This window comes from Lactuca sativa, chromosome 5 (assembly GCF_002870075.4).
Source record: "Lactuca sativa cultivar Salinas chromosome 5, Lsat_Salinas_v11, whole genome shotgun sequence".
In the NCBI taxonomy this organism is placed as follows: domain Eukaryota; kingdom Viridiplantae; phylum Streptophyta; class Magnoliopsida; order Asterales; family Asteraceae; genus Lactuca; species Lactuca sativa.
The window spans coordinates 47,330,998-47,344,693 of NC_056627.2; the positions used below are offsets into that span (position 1 = coordinate 47,330,998).

At 33.8% G+C, this 13,696-nt stretch overlaps 1 protein-coding gene across 1 annotated transcript; it reads right to left on the reverse strand.

The window, feature by feature from the left end:
* Positions 1-10,344: 10,344 nt before the first annotated feature.
* LOC111885329 (photosynthetic NDH subunit of subcomplex B 4, chloroplastic) lies at positions 10,345-12,888 on the reverse strand. The gene is made up of 6 exons (XM_023881581.2): positions 12,692-12,888; positions 12,555-12,599; positions 10,950-11,103; positions 10,789-10,844; positions 10,643-10,714; positions 10,345-10,569 (listed from the first exon to the last, which is right to left on the reverse strand). Exons 1-6 carry the CDS (start codon positions 12,791-12,793, stop codon positions 10,444-10,446), a joined length of 555 nt encoding a protein of 184 aa, XP_023737349.1. The 5' UTR covers positions 12,794-12,888; the 3' UTR covers positions 10,345-10,443.
* Between the last annotated feature and the right edge of the window lie 808 nt (positions 12,889-13,696).

Sequence of the window (13,696 nt, forward strand, 5' to 3'; positions counted from 1 at the left end):
TACATAAACCAAATGGACTAGAATTGGTGCCTTCGACCCATATCATAGTGAGGAGACTCACCTAGACAGTTGAACCCACAAATAAATCTTTGACTGCAGATCCGCTAGAGTCCCCGCGCTAGCAAACATGAATAACATTCAATTAACATTTGGATTCCAAACCAAATCCAACAAACCATATATGGGGGTAAAAAGACAATTTTACCCGTCACCTAGTTTCATCCAAGACTAAGGCCCAAACTCCCAATCAAAAATTCCCACAAACCAAATAATCATCCAATGCCCACTTATGAGCCAATTTTCCAAATTGGGCCCAACCCATACATAGGCCTTACCCTAAAGGCCAATAACTCTTCATAGTCCAAAAAACTTGTTCTCAGATGGCCCAACAAATCCCCAAGCAACCAAGCCCAAATCTAAGCCTAAACATGTGAGGCCCAACAGACCGAGTAGGTGGGGCGTACTCAGTACGTACGTGCAGCGTACTCACTTGGAGGCTTGTACGCTAAGCGTACTTGCTTGTACGCCCATCATACTCATCCTCTTCAGCCTAAACTTGAATCACTCACTTAATCCCTTAAGACAAAGCTCCAAAACATAGATCTGACCCCCTTAAGCTAGATTATCACATAAAGTTGCCAACTTTACATTCACGCATGGCTAAATGAAGCTCTTAAGCGTAAAAGGGACTTAATAATTGACTTAATGCATGCATGAAACCAAATATATCCTAAATATTGCACCTTTATACTCAAGGATACCAAAACAAACTTAGATCTGAAAAAATAAGCCTTTAAACAACTTAAATCATCCATTAACCCAAAAAGGGACCAAAAGCACAACAAATTAACTATGAAGAGATCTAATCATATACAAGCCTAGATGCAAACTTGATACCTTAGAAAGCTTCCCCACAAGATGATGATTCTGGATCTATAGCCTTTTCACCAAGCAAAGCAACTTCATGCTTCTCTACTTCCTTCTCAAAAGCAAAAATAAGCACTAAAGTCTTCTTAATTGCTCAAGAGCACCACTAAGAGGCTAAGGGGTCAATTTAGGGTTTTAGGAGGTTTGGGGGCTGGTAAAGAGGCCAACCCTAAAGACTTAAGTTGTTTAAATAGGGAACACTTACAGAGAAATTAGGGTTTAAACACCCCTCATACGCCCAACGTACTCCTCGTACGCCCAATGTATGAGGCCGAGATGCATGATCATTCCTTCTGGGTACGCTAAGCGTACATCACTATATGCCCAACATACTACCATTTGCACTGGCACGCCCTACGTACTCCCTAGGTATGCCCCACGTACTTGGGTTCCTTCTAAAACCCTTAATACTATGAAGGTCATAACTTCTTAGTTATAAATCCGATTTCGATGATCCTTATATCCATGAAAAGGTAACGAGACGCTATACACTTTTATTAACTCATACTATCCATAAAATTTCCTGAATAAAAATCCAATTTCCATAAAACCCCGTTGCCATTTAACCAACATATCCCTTGGCTCCCAAAACCAAGTCCAAATGTCTGAATCATCTACATTACATCACCCACACCCAAGTGGGTAACGATTCAGAATATGGCGTTACATACAGACCGTATGTTCATTTGATGTACTCTACTGACATGTGTTGCAGAGAAATCCCTGAAACAATAATGTCAATGTGATGATCCGTAGGAGAAGCCCTTAGTGATGAAAACTATAAAATAGGATGTCAGGCGATGAACCTTAGGAGAAATCCTTAGTGATGATCAAATAAGAAATTGCGATGTAGGCGATGACTTTAGCGATGAATTGTGATACAGGTGATGATCCTTAGGAGAAGTTCTTAGAGAAAAACATAGAAGAAAATTGGGATGGGTAATCGGGTTAATTGTTTGACAATTAAACATGTTAACTATATTATTGTCGGTTGAAAATACTTTGTAGTAACCAGGTTTTCCAACCTGACCCACTCAGTTTCTTTGTATCACAGGTAGCAGTACAAACGTACATGAATGATGAGAGATTTAAGGAGATATCAATTGATAGTCTAATATAATGTAAGGTCTGTTTATTGTTATGTTTTGAATCAGAGTACATAGCTGCGAGTGAAGCGTCAAAGGAGGCAATATGGTTAATGAAATTCATTGGAGATCTTGGAGTTGTGCTAGCCATAAAGGAGCCAATGGAAATTTTTTGTAATAATGAAGGAGCGGTTGCCTTGACCAAGGAACTGAGGGATCATGGTAGATCTCGACATATCGACAAGAAATATCATTTTATTCGACATTAGGTGGAAGGACTCCTAGTAGTGAATAGGGTATCGTCAGAGGATAACCCAGAAAATCCCCTTACGAAGGGACTGAATAGGGTTAAGCACTTACAGCACGCTAGGAGCACTAGGCTTAAGGATGATATTAGTTTAGATTAGATAGCTTCGAAACATGTAATAGATAAATTGTAATTAACATTTTATGATTAAATAAAGGAGTATTATTTATGAGTAAAGTTACTGTCTTGTGTTAATTATTTACCTATTGTTTCACTTTGCATGTTTTGACTTCCTGAATAATAAGATTACTTGAACAGTCCATAGTCGCTTATACTTTGGAAGTAGGTATGAACGAAGACTATCATGAATTGGTTTGTAGACTGTCTAAAGTGTATTAGACATAGTAAAAGTTTGCTTTAATGTTCATGAGTGCTTATGAATAAGATTTAAGCATTTGATTCAACCCACGCTTGCTGGCATCACTTCATGGAATTTATCACGAGTGATCGCAAGACGATAATATCATATAGTCTGAAAACCTTGATATATGGTTTATTGTTTACAAGTTGGTTGTGCATTGATAATGCGTAAACGTGTCAGTAACTTGATGTTATAAAATGCATTGTTGTGCATGATTTGATGAGAGAATGGTAAATGCATATAAGTCGAAGTTTATCTGTTCCTTTTATCCTAAGAGGGTAAAAGCTATATATGGGCCCCTAGATGATTTGGTTTGACTTATGTTCCGGGCTCGGTCAGGACTGAGTTGATGCGTTCAATTAAATTTTATGTCAGGTGAATCAGATGTCGAGAAACAAACAGTTGGACAATAAGTAGGACTATGGTCCATGCAATTGTCCAAACGATATCTAGAATGGAGGACTGTCCGATCCCTTATCTAAAGGACAAGTTACTGATAAGATCAGAATTCAACAGCGTCTTCAAGAGCAACGATTGCTTATCGGATCTTGAATTCATACTTGCATTTATAGTTACTAGAGTTATCCAAGTGGGAGATTGTTGGATTAGTATCTAAGCCTGTAACTATATTCGGTATGTACTTGACCCGGTTGTGCATCGTCCTTTTGGGTTGCCTTCACCAAAGCAACGGGACAAGATGATTTATAGAGAGAGAGAGAGAGGTTATTATGGTTTGTTAATATATTATATGAATAATATATTAAAGGAGAAATCATATTTCTTAGTTAATATTAATCAAGAATTAATTAGGAAATTAATTATATGATTAAAAGAGATTAATTGAACTAAGGGGACTAGTATTACAATTATAAGATAATTCGTTTTGGGTTGGGAATCCTTATGGATATAAGGGACGAAATTAGGATGAAAGCCACCTTGAAATCATCCAAGCCTTATTCCAGAAGGTTCCTTGGACTGCTTAAGGCCTAAGCTATCCAATTAGGTTTTTGGCTGAAACCCTAGCAGCTCAAGTATATAAGGAACCCCATGGCTTCAATTTTCAGCTACCAGAGGAAACCCTAGAGTTCCTTAAAGCCAAAATTGTGCCTCTTCCTTCTCTCTTTTGTATCATCTTCTTGATTGTGGTGTTTGTAAGCCATTGGAGGTGTAACACTTATGACACTAAGCTTCTTGAAGATTGAAGATTCTTGCAACTATTGAAAGGTATCATCTAAACTTTTTTTTATTATAGATCTCGTTTTCATAGAATGCTAGATTGGGGTTTATAAGCTTTGGATAAATTTGCATGTACAATAAAGAAACGTAGATCCAAAGCTTTAGGGTTTTGCATGTGCACATAGGATGTTCTTTTGCTCAAAACCCATCACATACAACCCTCACAGCTTTGGATCTAAGTTTTCTCTAGTTATACATGCAATAAAATTTCCAAAGCATGAAGCCTACAACTAGCGTACAATTTTGACATATAAATCATAAAGTCAAGTTAGAAGAGTACCTCTTTATTGTAGCTCGTAGTTTTGGCCTTTCAAGAGCTTAGCACCTCAATTACGATGCCTCAAATGGTTCACAAACACCATGAGCAAAGAAGGACTTTCAGAGAGAGGCTAGACACTCTAAAATCAGTTATGATTCTCTTAAAATACTTCGGTGTCCCGATTTTGGCTAAGAGGTAACATTTATATAGTGTAGGATTCCAAGGGTCATGGGTAAACCCTAATCCATACACTTAGGTTATGATCCATATCTCATGTGGGATAACTCTTCATGGATACTTGCATAAAATTAGCCCATCATGGATCAATAGCCCAAACAATATATATGTCACTGATTTACATAATCAGTCCCCGTTAATTTAATCAGTCTCTTTTGATCACTAAATTAATTCCAAATTAATTCTTGATTAATACTAATTAAATATTATGATTTCTAATTTAATATATTATACTTATAATATATTAGTAAATCATAATTAGCCTCTTTGTCAAATATCCATCCTATCAGATTGTTCTAGTGAAGGCAACTCAAATAGACCACGCTACTCTTGGGTCAAGTACATACTAATTATAGTTATGAGCTTACACACCTAATCAAACAGTCTCCAACTTAGAGAAATCTAATAACTATTATTGCAGATACAACTTTAACAACTGACTAGCAATCATAACTCTTAGATAAGGGATCATATAATCCTCCATTATATATATTGTATGAACAGAGACATGGATTATAATCATTCTCTCTATTCATGTGTTGTTTCCCGATTCCCGATTTATGACGACTGACTAATTGAACAAATAAAATCAGTCCAGACTTGGCCAAGAGCTTAGTGTTGTCATCACTAAATCATCGAGGAGACCACAAATATCGCTTTTATCCTTCTAAGTGCAAATGGAACAGATAAACTTCGACTCACATGCTTGCTATATTTACTCATCAAATCACACACAACAATATGTTTTATAACACCAAGTTACTGGTGTATTTTCATATCATCAATGTGCAACCGACTTGTAAACTGCAACTTTCAAGAATATAAGATTTATCTTCTCACAATCACTCATGATAAAATCCATGAAGTGATTCAGATGAGCGTGGGTTTAATCCAATACTCAAATCTTGTTACAGGAGTACTCATGAATACTGCAACAAACTTGTCTTGATTAATAGGCATAATCAAAGATTAATTTATGCATAAACATAAAGAACCTTAAATTGATTGACGAAAACTTACTTGAAGGTATTGATGTATTCTATGGTGTTGAACATGATGCCATACTTTGATTCTTTTCACTTCCCGTAATGGTGCTTCAATGATAATCTGATGGATTGATTTCAACACATATCTTCATGGTGTTTATATAGAGAAAACATATGAGGAAAAGTGATCGTTCAATGTAACCTCATTATACGTTTCTCCCATACGTGTTGAGTTATCAAATTGCACCTTATGGGTAAGTTATAGAACCACACATATGAAGTCCCTCAATTTATAGACAAATATCATATCTATCATACTACATATATATAAGTCTAGGGACTGAGATGTCATTAAGGCAAATGTTATGGTATACAATATAATAGTACCAACATGTAATAAGTAATACAAGATAGTCCAAAGGCCAGATTGACGGGTTATTTTACAACATTCTCCCACTTGGCCAAGTGACTATCTGTATACATGTTTTGTTCTATTGGCCAAGTTATATTCATCATGTTTCATATTAACACCAAAAGCAGAAAAGTACAACCTTACGTGCCATTTTAGACGCGAGACCCCCACCGATCTTACTTGAGTGCTTCATATGAAACTTACGATTAGTTTAAGCCAAATGACATAAGATTTGAGTGGTAATGTGTGACAACCCGAAATTCCTAGCTTGTACAAACATTCAAATCTATCAATGTTAGACTCATTTTGCTATCTTTTAGTGCAATTTATGGTCTATTTGAGTGTTCTAAGCCTAGTATAATCTAGGAATGGGTCTTGGGATGAGTATTTGTGAGTGTAACACCTTGCAAATGAGCCAAACACACCAACATAAGGTGTGTGCGGCCACACACCCATCCCAGCCGCACACCCAACCTCAAAATCAATTTAACCACACACTCTCATGTATATAGATGGCCCTTGGTCATTTTTGAACACTTTTCCCACTTCCTCAAGTCTAGAACTCGTTTTCTCTCAAGTATCAACCATTTTTCTCTTCAAATCTTCAAATCAAGTAAGTGTTGCTTCCTTGAATCGTTAATGCAAGGCTTTAACTAGCCTTTACCTTTGATTTAATCCATGAAAACACCTATTTGGTGTTAGATCTTCAAAAATACCAAGAACATCAAGAACACACACTACTTTTTTTTTACTTTAACTACACTTTTACGCCTCTAAATCGGGTATACACTTGCAATAGCTTGATATAAGCTAAGGACCCTTGAATTTATGCATGAAAAACGCCATTTCATATGATCTTCAAGTTTGTACGTCCGCACACATCATGTGTACGGCCGCACACACCATGTGTAGCCGTACACACCCTTTTAAAGGCCCAAATTAGCATCAAACTTCCATTTCGGCTAAGCAATGGTCAAAACATCTTCCCTAGAACATTCCTAAGGTTTGGAAACATGTTTTTGACACAATTCATAGTGAGTGTGCGGCCGCACACACACTTGGCCGCACACTCTGGCCGCACACACATAAAACCTTGATTTTGTGGCCTTACACTCCAATATAGGGCGATACATCCCTTATGTACAACCATATGTGTTGGTAACACTTAATTCTAAGTGTTTTTATGTCCCTAAGGCGTGTACCTATCAACATTAGTGGTTATATACATTAAATGTATTCATATATGTGTAATTATATGTTAAATAGGATTCGTTTGTGCTCAAGACTCCAATTGACATCCAACAATCCTATAATGATCTTTCATTCGAGTTACTCACTACAGGTGAGTTCATACCCCTTAATCTACCTTTTAAATGATTTTAAATGCTTTTATGGGGGGATACAAGTTGAAACATTATAGTTGGTATATCAATCACATGTGATTAATAACTATCAAATAAATGGATTTACTATACTTTTGACTGTTTTATCAAACAAACTACTTCAACATGTTTATGAAATTCTTTTACATACTAAACTCTTTATCAAACTTGTTCTTATATGCCAAACCTTTCCTTTTAACCCTTTCAAACTTATATATTCTCAAAACCATATCTAAAGCACATATATTTATATAAGTAAGGTTTGAAGGACTTAGGACTAATAACTCACTTGATTTCCTGTTCCTTGTTTGGTTGTGGACTTAGAGTACCTTGTTGTTTGTCCGAGTGTCGTTTGATCCTTAGTTATATATTATGTATATATTTATAGACATAAAAGCTTTTATCTCAGTTCAATACCTTTGGGTAGCAAAGGTGTACACACATGCCCATTTATACAAACAACTCTACAAGTAAACTATAATAGGTATAGTTTAAGAAGTCACTACTCACTATTTCTAGTACAATGAAACATACAAAGAGTCAGTTCATACATGAATCAATACATACTATAAAGAGAAACAGATCGAGAATACTATAACAAGAAACAATATTCACTCTAAAGAGAAACATATAGAGAATGCTATAATGAGAAACAATACATACTATATACTATGCAAGAGAACATACTATGATGAGAAACAGAGAGAACATACTATGATGAGAAACAGAGAGAACATACTACATACTAGACAGAGAGAACATACATTACACTAGTACATACAATACATATAAAAGAATACTATAACATAAATGTGAGTCACTACTTCGAGGCATGGCATCACTGCTATGGTTCATTTTGTAACCAGAGTCTTTTGGAGGGAGAGCGTGAATTTATGTATAGATCTATACGGGACTGACCGTCCTACACCTTGCTGCTAGCTAAAGTGGGACATGCAGGTCTACGGGGACGAATGTCATACCATTTCGACGTCTTCGAGGGTCGTGTTCTACTAATTCGATCAAGTATGGTTACAATTATACCACATTATACCTTAATTAACATTTGGCTTAAGGTAGTTAGTACAGCAGTAGTTACTATAATACAACGCTAAAGTACTTTATTATTTTCCCCATTGCATTCACATTGTGATCTTCTCACATAAACGGTAATGTAAAAACTCTATTTTGTTAATGATAGTCACACTTGGGAAAAATACACTTTTACAAGAAACAAACATACATAACATTTGATGCCTTGGTAGGAGGCTACTTTTAGTAGAAAATATAGGATTTTCTAGGAGATACAAACATTTACTACAAACTTTCACAAACTCATACATCAGAAGCTTTCAAACATTTTCATACAAACAATGACACTAAAATGCTTATGAACTCACCAACTTTAAAGCTGATAAATTCTTTCAAAATAATTTGTATTCTAAGGTCATCAGTAGGCAGGTACCTATGCCAGGTTTTGAGAAGATGGAGCACGTTCAAGACTCATCTCTTATTTTGATTTATATTTTTGGTGTCTTATAACTATACAAAACACACTTCTATTAAAATTATATTATTAATGCAATGGATGATGTTGTTGCTTGTTTATTATTATGATTTATTGTGATACTGTACATGACGTCCTCTGCCTCGGAACGTTTCTGTCGTTCAGGTTTTGGGGTGTGACATAATGCCATACAATTGTCTATATACAAAATAAGTGTGCACAATTTATTAATATAGACAAATTGCATATAAAGGAGGAATACTAATCAAGTACTTGAATAATTAAAATTAAAAGTTTTAGTAAAGCACTATGCCAAAATTAAATTATACTAGGTCTAGCCTTAAACCTATATTGACGTCATGTTGAAATACTTCGGTGTAGACCTTTCATCAACGGATCCGCTGGCATATTATTAGTGCGTATGTGCTCGATAAAAATGTCATTATCCTCCACTTTCTATTAAACGAACACGTATTTTGTATCGACGTAAAGCCCCATTCCACCATAATTATTGTTGGTGGGAAAACTTACAAAGGCAAATTTATAGCAATAAGTTTTCCTTCAATGTCTTTCAAATGGAATTCACTATCATGAGTAATGTGATTTAATTTCTCAACAACATTCCATGAAAATTTTCATTATCTATGAAAACACATTTCGCCATTATAGTTGATATAGTCGTCAATTTATTTATGAATCTCCCATGATATTGGCCAACTGATAGCATAAAGATGCATCCCAATAATGACTATTTTCATTTTAATAACTTAGAGTCAAAATCATATCACTTATAGAGTCAAAATCATATCACTTATAAGTTATCACTTTATTTTCTAAACAAGTTTGTTATTATTAGTCCCATGAAAGTATCAGAAAATTTTATTGGCAGTTTTCTAGTGGTTTAGACCGTGATTTAATTGATAATAGCTAAGCATGCCACTGAAAATGTGTACCTTAACTATGGAAAGAACTGAAGGGAAGTATTGTTGCCTTTTTTTATCAACTTACTACACACTCAACATATGTCTTTCGGGATAAGTGTAAATCCCTTTTGATTCCTCGATGTATTTATATTCCTATTGCATACTAGGCTTCACTGATATCTTTCATATCAAGGTGATGAGACAATAAGTGTTTTGATTTGTGCAACATATCAATGTTATTACTCACCAAGAGAATGTCATATCCATATAGTACGAGTATGATAAAGTTCCTCCTAGTGATGTTGAGGTATATACATTAATCTACTTGGTTCTTAATTTAGTCATTATTGCTCACACTTTGTCAAACAATAGATACCATTAACATGAAGACTATATAATGATTTCTTGAGCTATACACTAGATGTTCCTGACCCTTAGAAATAAAATGGGCCATGTATACATCTTTGAGTAAATCATATTTGAGGATAATCGTTAATGATCATAAGTTATGGCATTAGTATACATAATCTGGTCATTGTTCCTTTATTTAAATAAGTTATGTAATCTTCAAAAATTCATGGGTCGCCTATATTTAAAAAAAAAAATCTTATAGGCATATTAACTTTCATGGGTTTCAATGTCAACATCATGAGTGGGATCTTTTATGGTCTTTTACGGTGTTTCATTTGCCCCTGCATTTGAAAAGTCCTTTTATGAGGCATAACTTGAATCACCTAATAAACATTATTAATTTTCATGTTTCATATTCAACAATGATCTTGATGTGTATGTATAAACAATAATTATCCCTAAAATATTTTCCATCACTTGACAAGTTCCTCTTCTTTAGCCTCTTCCAACTCACGTAGCCCTCCCACCTTCTTCTCAATCTCCTCGATCAACTCCTCACGCCACAACTCTGATCTCGCCTTTTCTTCTATATCTTCTTGCTGTGTACCAAATGTACAACATATCATGCATGTTAAAATCAAAATCTAATGATGTTTAATGAAAAAAAATTACCTTTTCATACACCCAATGCCCAGTTCCATCTCCTCCATCTTTCCTATAATGTTCTGAATCATAATATGGATCCTGAAAAGCGTATTCCATGCTATTTAGAAAAATTTTGAATCCTAAATCATGGGGAAATATATGAACTTTCTTACCTTTGTTGAACCAAAGAAACAACATCCCCAAACAGTAAACATGATGTAGAATGTATCTGCAACAAGAATGGAGCATGAAGTAACATCATCGATCAATAACAAATGGATTGAATTTGACCAAGCGTGTTGTGGTTCTATGAGAGAAATTAACGAAGACTCACAAACGTTCTTAATGGATTGATCGCTGAGATGCCATATGGATTTGTGGGTGATGAGGTCTCTTTGGCCTTCCATGTGCTCAACTAAAACCGCCATTAATGTCAAATGTGGTAGAGCTTTCAATCTACTCTTGTTACTATCTTCACCAATTGAATGCTGTGTTCATATTGAACTTGCATCATGTTTTTTTTGGATGAATGGGAAAATAAAATAGTGTTTAATTTGAAGTCAAGTAAACGATCGACTTCATATAAGTATGGCATAAGTCTTGACTTTTGAGAGATTACAAAAATATACTAGAGTTGGAAAGTATAAAATGATAACCTTACATGAATAGAATGAGAACATTCCATATATATATAAGCGTATATTCTGGAAATTTAATGGAAGAATGAAAAACCTCAACAAATGACAAGTAAAAAATAAGAAAATAAAAAAAAAAAAACAAAATAAATCATTGTGACAAAATGAAGGAGAATAAGACATGTGGCAAAAAAAAACATTCATTTATTAGAGATGAACCAAACAAACTATTTTGATACATTGATAATAATATGCTTTTGAGAATTGATTAGTTGATATTTGCATTAAAGACATTCATTAATCCATATCATATAAGGTACAAATACAATTGTAACAAGTTAGTATATGTATATGATTGAACCTATGACCTATTTAATAGAAACATTTTGTTAGATACCTTATTAGCCAGACGGGCTAACCCAACTTATAATAAAATATATATTTTATACGTTAAAATCTTAAAATCACCTCCCATATACACTTTTATCTTTTCTAAAAAATCTATAGTAGTACCAACAATAGGTTGCAAAAACAGCAACAATTATTGACGTGTTCTACATTTTTTTTTAATAATATTTCTATGAATATTATTTAACAGAAAGCTATTATCTTAAACTAAACCACTCATTGATTATTTTCAAAAGTTTTTATTTAACTAATTTATATATTTTCATTTTTAGAAAATATTTTTAAACTCCATCATTAAATTTGTAATTGTAATTTCTAAACATATACTATATATTTAAAAAGAAATGTTACTTAATAATGATATTTAATAAAAAGATATACATCAAAATACTTCAAAGTTAAAAATAATGTTTCACGTGTCTACATATTATTATATTATTACGTAATAAACTGTAAAATAATTGTATGATTGTTATAAATTTAATATTTAACAATAAAAAAGAATTTTTTTTTGAATCCGCAAATCTAGTCTATTCCTACCTAAACTACCAAACTACTTCATGATGAACCCAACTTCAATAAGGGAGGACAACAACGGATATCGCTAGGCAGCCAAGAGCCTTTTAGTAATAAAGAAGAAAATTAAACAAATTAATTAGTCAAGATATATATTATTATTGAAAATATTAATAAAAGGGTTAGTTGTTGCAAAAAGAAAATGAGTGAAGTTAAGAATGTTTAAAAAAAATCAAAATATTCATAATCAACAATCTTGCAAAATTTTGAAGTTTAACGTCAAGAAGATGGGGTTCCCAAATTTGAAAATTATAACAACCCCATTATCAGAGGATTCATATTCGCCATGAATCGCAGGAAGATGAGTAGAAGATACTAACCAGATGTAAGCCATTGACGAATTTTGAGCCTGAAAACTGCCTGAGCTGAAAATCAAGAAACATGATTTTAAGTTCACTGTCATCAATTTATGTGCAGAATCTTACTAGAAAATCAACGGTAAAGTGGAAATGATTACTGATTTTGAAAATGGATTCGAGTCCAATCTTGTTGTCTGCAAAGAGGGCTTATAACGGATGTGAGGATTGATCATTTTGAAGCTCATAATTGCTTCTGCCATGGATGATGATAAGGAAACAGACCAACGTCCAAACCCTTCTTTTTTGTGTGTGCTGTTTTGTTGGGTGAAAAAGAGGATAAGGAGCCCATTTGTAACCACCCTTTCATTTCGTCTAATGATCTATATAAAAAAATTTCTTGTTTGGATTATCTTTAAGAACAGATTTCAATCAATCTGCAAGGGTATGTAATTATGTATATTTTAAAAAATAGAAACTAATTTAAAATATACATTGAATTAAAATATGTTAAATACAATTTACCTTAATCATAAAATCTGTACACCATCTATTTTTATTGGAAAATAATTTAGTAAAATAATGAAATTATCCATTTTGTATATATTTATTCACCGTTTAATGATTTGACATTAAAGTTATATTTTTTAAAGAATATTATTTTGACAACTATTGAAGATCTAGCCAGTTTATCATGTGTCCTTAGGGCACGTATCAGAAACTAACTTTTATACATATTTAGTTCTTAGGGCACGGTTTATCATGTGTCCTTAGGTACACCATCTTATACTTATATGTGTATTTATTAAACAGTATTAAACGTATGTTTTCATACACAATTCATCATGAAACTAACTTTTATACATATTTAGTCACACTCGTCTTCTTCGGCCATCATCAATTTTCTCATATTTTCTCCGGCAAACACAGTTCCAAGAAAAGAAAGAAAATGTCATTTTACATGTTTGTTTCCTTTTTAAACCTTGCAGGGCGCACAATTTCATTCTTTTCTTTTTAGGTGAAAACGCTCCTACACATTTTACCATACATAACTTCCTTCCTGTCGGTACTCACATATTTCCCCACCCCTCTCCCTCTCCGATTACTTTATGAAACTAAGGTTGAGCATAGATAAGTTTGGGTCGGTTTTTGGGTGACCCCGAACC